The 9,633-nt window shown below is 38.2% G+C and overlaps 1 protein-coding gene across 3 annotated transcripts in view; it reads left to right on the top strand.

The window, feature by feature from the left end:
* SLC39A9 (solute carrier family 39 member 9) overlaps positions 1-8,670 on the top strand; it is a 38,019-nt gene extending 29,349 nt beyond the window's left edge. The window contains exons 4-7 of one of the 3 annotated variants that reach the window (XM_023526850.1): positions 968-1,036; positions 2,092-2,177; positions 2,681-2,815; positions 4,665-8,670. In XM_023526850.1, the coding sequence (XP_023382618.1) occupies positions 968-1,036; positions 2,092-2,177; positions 2,681-2,815; positions 4,665-4,895 (521 nt within the window). In that variant the 3' untranslated portion in view covers positions 4,896-8,670. The remainder of the gene's footprint in view (positions 1-967; positions 1,037-2,091; positions 2,178-2,680; positions 2,816-4,664) is intronic. The other 2 variants (XM_023526853.1, XM_011383703.2) reach the window with 2 other exon arrangements.
* Positions 8,671-9,633: the final 963 nt, after the last annotated feature.

Here is a 9,633-nt window from a genome sequence, read left to right as displayed (position 1 = left end):
ATTTAAATGAAAATAGTTTTCTAAATCTAAGGTAGTGATACAGTAGAAACTCTGGAGCCTCACGCAGAGACTGTGTGCATAGAGCTCTAGGTTTCTAAGCAAGGGGAGAGTTGTTTTGAACTGGAATTAATCTTTTTTTTTTTCTTGAGGGAAGTGGTCCTAGAATCAGACTTTGAATAATGTCTAGGTTTTGAATTGACAAGCTGAAAAGTTCAGTATGTGCCAAGTAGTAGGGGTGAGGAGATTTGGGGAAAGGAGAATGAGAATATTTTGTTAGAGAGTGTTAAAGGAAACTGGTTTTAACTGGACTGGATAGTGGGAAAAAAAGATATCAGTTGGTAAAGGGCTTAAGAACCTACCGAATAGATCAGTTTGGACTGACTATGAAAAGCATCATATTCTTAACTGGTTAACAGACACATCAGAAGAGCGGTGTTTCAGAAAGGTGAATCCGACAAGGACATAGAAGATGAGTTTAGATTACAAAGATATGAGAAGAAGGGGAAACCAGTTGGAAGCCTATTGTAATTTAGGTTTTAGTTTATGAAAATTTAGGTTAGGATGGTGGCAAAAAAATGGAGGAAGGCAAATGTTAGAATAAAGATGAAGTTTCAGGAGGAGGCTGAGGAAGATGAGATAGGCAATGACAATTTGAATGGTCTGGAGAGAAGTGATCAGAGCCCACAGACAGAGTACTTTCCATGGAGAGGTAGAAGGTTGAGGGGTATGAGGCAGCTGGGGTTTATACATTGTCTGTTCAGGAAAGGCTGAGTCAAATGAAGAGTTCCCTCCTGCCCACCTCTTTAAGACAGGGGGAAACTTCTAAGTGATAGAAGCAGAAGAAAAAAGCAAGAAAAATAATCCACTATTTTAAGAGCTTTCAAAGAATTCTTCCACTTCCAGGTCAGTGTTCTAACAGCTCTTGTTTCACATTGCTTAATGGCTGCCTTGCTTATTTTTACTTCAGATCCAGAAACAGCAAGGCCTAGCAATTCCAAAATCACCACCACACTGGGTCTGGTCGTCCATGCTGCAGGTAGGGAACCCCTTTCTTTTGTGCTGCGCAGTGAGAAGACAGTGTTTACTTCACGGGGACCATCCTCATGAAATGCTCTTGGGCTGGCCTTCAGGAAAAGGGTTGCTTAATGAAGTCCTCCAATACAAGCTCAAGCCCTGGTGTATTCAGCGTCAGGGGTTTATAGCTAACAATGGTTTTTTTACTGGTTGAAAATATTTCATGGCACGTAAAAATTACATAAAATTCAAATTTTAGTGTTCATACATAAAGTTTTACTGGAACATAGCCGTGCCTACTTGCTTACATATTATCTGTGCCTGCTTCCACACAATAATGGCAGAGTTGAGTAGTTGCAAGAGACCAAATGGCTGGCAAAGCCTAAAATATTTCCTATCTGTCCCTTTAAGAAAATTTTTCTGACCTCTGCCCAAGAAGCCCATCTGGAAAAGGGCCTCAGCACTTTTGTACTGAACAGCCCTGCTGCCCAGTATATACCCGAAGTGTCAGTTTAGGCAGAGGTGGGCTGTAGACTGCAGCCAGTCTGAGTAGAAGGATTCTGTCATTGACAAAGACTGTGAAAGGTGGCACACTATCATCTGGACCTTTCTAGTATCACATGCTTTTCTAACAGAATTCATCCATTCAACCAGCATTTACTCATTATATATAAATCATCTATAGAGTTCTAGTGTCTTTGTTTTTTCATCTGCAAGATGCAGAGATGCGTCCTTTGAAATTCTTCAATATTTCTGTTATTAAAATTTGATTAATCAGTGAATTTTTGAGCTTCATACTCTTTCTAATAACAACAACAGTAATAGCTGACATATTAAATATTCTGCCCCAGGTGCTAAACTTTTTATATATGTTATCATTTAACCCTCATGAAAACCCTAAGAATATATACTTTATTGAACCCATTTTAGAAATGAGAGGGCGAAGGTTCAGAAAGTTTAAGTAACCTTCCCAGAGTCAAGTCCAGCTCTACTTGACTTTGAAGCCCACACATTCAGCCACTACACTATTATAATTGTTGTTTATAGTGTTTTATGTTTTGCCTTTTTCAAATTTAGCTGACGGAGTCGCACTGGGAGCAGCAGCTTCTACTTCACAGACTAGTGTACAGTTAATTGTGTTTGTGGCAATAATGCTACATAAGGTATGCAAAATTTTGGTGTAAGATTTAATATTGAATGTATTCATAATTAAAATTTCTCTTTGGTCATTAATATATTTCTGGAATGAGAAAAATCTTTTAGTTATTTTCATAATTGCTGTTTATTTTAAATAATTTAGTAAGTCATTGTTTTTGTCTATCATTTTCTTAAATTTTTACTAGAAGGGGTTTTATTTTTTTATGATTACATACATAAACTTGTATTCTCTACAGATTTTTATATTTTATAGTAATTTTTGTTTATAAATGTTTTTCTTATGCTCTTTTCTTGACTGTTTCTCTTTTCCTACTATCTAAGAAACACACACATATACAAATATGATATTTTCTTAGATTAGAACATTTAATTCCTAAAAGGCATAATCAGTCTTAGTACTGTGCTTGGGTGTTTTTGTATGAAAATTTAGTCAAATTACATGTACTTCATAATGTAGAAGCAAGTCACACTTCTGGAGTAATAATAAGGGATAATTTTTCTTTTTCAGGCACCAGCTGCTTTTGGGCTGGTTTCCTTCTTAATGCATGCTGGCCTAGAGCGGAATCGAATCAGAAAGCACTTGCTGGTCTTTGCACTGGCAGCACCAGTCATGTCTTTGGTGACATTCTTAGGACTGAGTAAGGTAAATCTGACTCATTCCTAGCTTATCTGGACAAGTGTTTAATTCTTTTGTGATCTACTAGAACTTATGGTCTCTTATGTTGAATTTTCAATTCAATTATTCCCTCAAACTAAAGAAAGATAAAATTAGGAGTAAAAACTTGTAAAAGATAAATGTCTTAATTTCAAGTCAATCTTCCTCATAAATTTTGAGTATTTCCTTATTCATTTAATTTGAAAACTTCTTTCCCATTAGTTTTCAAAAATGTTTGCACAAATACATGATATTTAAAATAATATAACTTAAACCTAACCAACATGCTAATTTTATTTGACAGATATGTAATAAGTTGCAATACCTATTTAATATTTAAGTAGAAATTTGAAGTATAAGTGACAAGCATGCAGCAGCCTTGAGAAGAGTAGGGAATGAGCTGAGATGTATATGTTCATTTAAGACGCAGATTCTTCTACTCCCAGCTCTCCTATCACCGAATATTAAATATCCAATCTCTTAGAATCTAAAAACAAAACAAAACAAATGAACAAACAAAACAAAAACAGACTCACAGAGAACAAACTGGTGGTGGCCAGAGGCGAGGGAAGTGAGGGGGATGGGTGAAAAAGTTGAGGAGGAATATAGTCAATAATACTGTGATAAGTTTGCATGGTGGCGGATGGTTACTACACTTAGTGAGGTGATCACATTGTATGGTATATGAATGTCAAATCACTGTATTGTATACCTGAAATTAATATAATATTGTATACCAACTAAACTTAATATATATATATCTCCAGTTCTTTATCATTGTACTGAACATAGCTTCAGACCTGAAGTGGCATGAATTTGTCAGCTCAGACCCTGCTATTCAAGAAGGACCTTTCTATGCCTTATAATTCTGTCTACTGGGGCTGCAGTTTTTCACAGCAGCCCTCCCCATTTTACTTAAATGTCACCTGGCAGGCAACAGGAAGAAAATTTTAGAACCAAACTGATTCAGGACTGGTTCATGGGAACTGCTTTCCCCCACTCTCTCTCTGAAGGGCACTGATTCTTCTCAGTGTCTTTTGATTCATATTTGATATAGTAAAACTTGTATTAAAAGGAATATATGAGAAATGTGATGGTTAAAGAATGGTTAATCAAGAGTTTATTGATCTGGATTGCTAACAAATGAGGAGCTACGAACCCCTTTCTGTTCACCTGAAGAGCCTTATTGTCTTTCAGTCAATGAGCAATATATAGTTTCAAACAGTATCCTATTTATCACTTCATTAACCAGTATAAGTTTTTAGAACTTTTGAAAGGAAGGAATAATTCTGGAGGTGGGAGTTAGGTTTATGGCATGTTCTTTCCTTAAAATGTTAATTGTCTTAATCCATAAATCCACTTTTTTAATAGAAAAAGTTGAAATTAATTGTGTGAAGATTAGCTTTTGAGATGTGTCTCGGCTCTGTGAGGGTAGGTACTGCACCTTGATTACCACTGTATCGCAAGCACCAGGCTATAGGTGCTTCTTAGTATTAAATATTAATACTAATATTAGTAGCCTAAACAAATAAATGTATGAATTTTAATATCTGCATTAATAATGCTGTGAATTCCATCTTAAGAATAATATAGGCCAAACCTGTTCAACCAGATTTGAAGTTTGTTTGAAAAGCAGTTGTGTTCATTACCAATAGTCTTAAACCCTTATTTGGAAGCTTTCCATAAATAACATAAATTTACTCTGATCTCAAGATGTCCCCAGTGTCCCAGATAACACCGGTTGTGACTATTGAGTGATTTTTTTTTATTGAGACTTCTTCCTGATCCTGAAGTTTACTTGACTTAATTTTTCTTTTCTCTCTCTCTGAATTCACAGAGCAGTAAAGAAGCCCTTTCAGAGGTCAATGCCACAGGAGTGGCCATGCTTTTCTCTGCCGGGACATTTCTTTATGTTGCCACAGTACATGTCCTCCCTGAGGTGGGCGGAATGGGGCACAGTCACAAACCTGACCCCAATGGAGGGAGAGGCCTCAGCCGCCTGGAGGTGGCAGCCCTGGTTCTGGGCTGCCTCATCCCACTCATCCTGTCAGTAGGACACCAGCATTAAGTGTTCAGGTTCCAGCTTCGGTCCATGGCCGCTTGCCATCCAGTGAGAACAGCCAGCACGTGACAGCTGCTCACTTTCTCAGTCTCTCGTCTCACCTCGCCCATCTCCACCTGTATTCCTAGAGTTCAGAGGGAGGTGAGATTAAAACCTGGAGTAATGGAAAGCTTTTAGAGTAGAAACAACACATTACGACTGGATATAGACATTCCGTTGTGTTGTCTTTTAAAAGGCCCTGGGCATTTTGAGTTTTGATGTTTCTCTTAACCCTATTCTCAGGGAAGGTGGAATTCAGTTTTAAGGAAAAGTGGAGAACTTTATACTCAAAATGAAATAGTAATTATGACAGTACAGTGTTCTGTAATTAAATCTCTTAGTTTAGAGGCTCTGCCACTTTATCCATTGGTTTTTAACGTGGTTCTCACCGTGTAAGACTGGTGCTTTAGCATCTATGCCACATGCCTTGGTAGAAGGTCATAATGCCCGCTGTCTTAGATGCTAAAGGCAACTGTAGTTAATTTGGGGCTAGAGTCAGGAAAATGATGGCAAGACACATTGAAAGTTGACTTTATATTCGAGAGAGATATCCACTGAAAAGGGGGCATCTGGAGGATTTTAACACCTTCTGCACGTGCCTCTTTGAAGAGAGCCTGCCGTTCACCAAATGAGGCAACACAAGTGGACTAGCTTCTCAAGAGGTGACTGGTATTTAGTAGCATTTCTTTTCAAGTTCTCCTTTGCAGAACACCTGCCTCCAACACATTCTTACAGAGGAACCAAGTTCTAGTAGGTTCAGGCCTAGGCTTTCCTTCAAGAACAGTCAGATCCCAAAGTATCTTTGGAAATTAAGCGAGGTTAAATTTTAAGTGAATTTGGATAGTTACTGACATCTTTGTAATAACCTTTTTTAAAGTAAGATTACCAAAACCTGTGTTGTCGGGTTTTTTTCTTTTTAAGTATTTATCTTAGCAGACCAGCAGTCCCTCTGGCAAAATACTTGGCGTCCCTTTGGGAGTGCTAGGTCAGTGTCACATAAGCACCTGTAGCAGTGAAGAAAGTCAAGATTAACACAAATGGGGTGTTTGCCTGTTCATTTAAATCTTATTGAAATCATGTCTTTTGTCTCTTCATCTTTTCCATGCTTTTATCCTAACTTTTCCCTCAAGCCCCTCCTCCCTACAATTTGTTGCTTACTGCTGGTGGTGATATTAATATTTGTGAGTTGAGTTTTCAGCAGGACAACCACTTCTTGAACTGTGATGATGATAATAATATTGCCTCTGTTCTTTATTCCCTTCAGTGAAGTTACCTTTGTGTCAAGTGCAGCTTTGTTAAGCCCTTAAAATATCACTTCCTCATATATGAGATGACACAATCACTAATATTCTGGTAACTTAAACAATTGAGATAGTAAAAATGTTTAACAGACTAGGATGATTTTTCTATATTTGCCAAAATCCCTGTAAACCTTGTGTTATTAAATAAGCGTATAATATTGTATTATTAATTTATTTTGATTTTCTGTACCATTTCAAAAACACAGTACACAGAGAGAGAACCAAGACTTCTTCAGGGCAGTGGATTTAGGAGTTTGTAAAATGTTTTATATGATGCATATGCCAGCATGCCTGTGATTTCTTTATTTTCTTTCTAGATTTGTCACTGAGTCAGCAGCTGTGGAAATAGAACTTGAGAGCCCTCTACTGGCTGTAGACCAAAGTAGCATAAATAAGATTTGGTTTTGTATAGTGGCTGGCAATCATTGCATACAATATTAAAACCAACAGAAGGTACAGTATAGAAAGTATCAGTGACTTTCCTGATAACAACTCTGACTTATGAGAGTCACGGGGTTTCATCTGGTCCTTCAAAGTGACGTTGTTGCTTTGATTCTCCCTGGAAATTTACTTTGATAAATGAATAGCACATTTTAATGTCAGTCTGGTTTGGTTTGGATAGTAGCACTTTCTATCATATTGTTGTGTGCAATGATGAGAAATTTTTCTGCTGGCCAAAGCCTCTTACAGCAGTGCCTTGACATCACACTTACAAGTTTAGCTAGAATATCTTGCTGGGTAGGGCTTTGAACTCTGGCAAGGATTGAACCATCTAATTTCCAAATTTGCCTTCCCCTCTGGACTTCACATTAACAGGCAAACCTTCCAAGGCCCATCAGCTCTCAGAAGCTATGGGCTTTCCCAGATTTTAAAGCTGCTGCATCAGGAACTACTCATTTCTCTCCTGATCAGCAGGCAGAAATAGCCATACTAACTTTATAGGGCTCAAATGCATCTTCAGGCAGCAGGGAACTGAGCAGCATGGCAGAGGCTTCCTACACTGAGGGAAGAACTTGCTTGTGGTGGGCATTGTCCCAGGAGAGGCCATATCAACAGTTACTTATTGGCATATTTCAGTTCTGTTTTCCTCTTATTTAAAACTGCCTCCTCAGATGTGGATGCCTTAATGCTCTCACACATTTGAAAACATTGGCAATACTTAAGTTGCTGCCATGATTACAGGTGGAATTATTTGCTACCAAAGAGATGCAATTGATGATGAAAAGCATGGTCCTTCCTTCCTTATAACCAAAGTTAATCTTAATTGCAATTTGGCTCCTTTTCCTTGGTAGGGATAGACTTTCTTCAGATTCCTAGTACTCTCATAAATGACAAATTGAGTTGAAAACTACTACTGATCCATTCCCTTCACTTATTCTTCAGTGAATTGCTTATCAGTTTCTATTTCCCTGAAGCAGCAGTGTTCCAGGTCTGGCAGTTTTCCTGTGCATGCTACTGCCAAACTTCTTTTTTTCAGCAAAAGTTCTGCACTGGTGTGTAGAGTTGGAAACAGTACCACCTACAGAGGCTATATCTTCTTTCTTCCCACGCCCCCAATTGCCTTTTAGTTCCCTGTTCAAAACAGCCGAGTTAGCCCTATTTCTATGTTTTGAATTATTAGAAAAAAAGAGAGGTGGCCATTTTGAGTGGTCAGTTATTTGTAGAAAGAAGAAAATATGTTTTTTTACTGGCCTACTTCTAAGTGTCACTGCCTGGTTTTTCTGTCTTTCAGGGATTAGAACTGGGAGGACACACCAGCATTGGAGTGTATTAAGCCCCTCAGACACGTGGTAGTGAAGTACTGAACACAGAAACTGTATGTTAATAGCACAAGCCCCCAAAGAACATTCCTGCTTTTAGGGCTTCTGGGCCCCTTGGGAGATCAAGAATAATGACCAGATTCACCCCAAACTGCTACAGTGTCAGGTGAAAATCCTCTGAAGGTGTTCTTTAGGGGAACCTTCCTTGCATTGGAAAATTTCTGCTCACTACAGAGTGGTCCACATCACCCAAAGAGCACTATTGAAGATGCTATAAAATTAAAACCAATGATGTGGCCCCTTTGTACACGAGACCTCTAGATTCACCTGAGGAGACCTGAGGGAAATTTGTGACTTGTAGGAAAGGACTAGACATCCATTAGGAATTCTCTAGATATGCTCAGCCTAATACAAGAAGATTAGTTTTGACCTTATTTCTGAAAGCATCTTGTAGCAAATTGGAAGTCTCACGGGATAACACTGCAGTTCCCCTGGTTCAGTAGCCTGAACAGTGATTTTAAATGTCCCTTTTTCTGGATCCTTTGTAAACATGAAATCATTCCATGGATGGCTGCCTTATAATTTTGTCTCTTTCCACTTTAATTGTGAATGGTTAAAAGAATTTTTTTGCTGTTTTCTGATTTGTTTTATGATAATAAATTTTTATTAGTGCATACCTTATGTGAGTGACTCATTACTTATTTTCTCGGCAATTTGTTTTTTCTGTTTGGTGACCAGACTTGACCCACACTTGAACATCAGAAAAGACAGTGAAAAGCTCTGAAAGGCAGAGGAAAGATGTACCACTATGTGCACATCCTTTAGAGAGGGAGGGAAGGAAAGGAGGAGAGGAGATTAAGAACCGAACACGCCATCTGCCCCTAAAGATACCAATTCGTTGATGGTTTTTTTGCTTTGCCATTGTCGTTAGCATATATTCTTTATGAAGGTAGCTGTCTACTCCCAGAAAAGAGAAGCAGGCAATGGATCCCAGTTACGGGATTCATCACAAGGGCAGAGTTGCTATAGGAGTACATAAAGGCTGTTGACAACTGACCCTGGGAATAGAGATTTATATGAAAATGCAGTTTGTAAATTTGATCAATGTTTTCTCCCTTTGTGGACTTTAGTACTGGAGCTCATTTTTAAACATATTTAGATAAGCATTATACACAGTAATATATCACTTAAATATAGAGTTTGTATGTTTAGTCATTAGATTTCATTTATTACTAGTCCACTTTGTGCTGCTTTTTCTTTAGGTTTCACATGTGCTACAGCAAGTTACAAAGGTTGTGCCTAGAGTATTACATGTTTTCTGAAAACCTCTCCTCATCATGAAGAAAATAGGCAAAAAGGACGTGTATTTACATTTCCTGCCAGAAGCCTTCAGGTGAAGTGCCTACATCCCTCCTTTGCCTTGAGCAGTGGCCATCGAAATCTTAGGAAGCTGGCATTAATAAGGCTTCCTACTGCCTTGAGATCAAAATGTATATATAGTATGTAGGTTTAGCCCAAATGGCTGGCAATCCTTATTTTGTTTCTAATTCTAAGCTAGAGCTGCATCCCACAATCCGGTTTCTATAATGTAAGAAATAAGCAACCTCGTGTCTTGTGCCTATGTCTAGAAAGCCCTTCCCTCAG

This window comes from Pteropus vampyrus, unplaced genomic scaffold (genome assembly GCF_000151845.1).
Source record: "Pteropus vampyrus isolate Shadow unplaced genomic scaffold, Pvam_2.0 Scaffold15, whole genome shotgun sequence".
Classification (NCBI taxonomy): Eukaryota; Metazoa; Chordata; class Mammalia; order Chiroptera; family Pteropodidae; genus Pteropus; species Pteropus vampyrus.
Note: the sequence above shows the minus strand (reverse complement) of the source record. Positions and strands in the feature narration are given on the sequence as shown.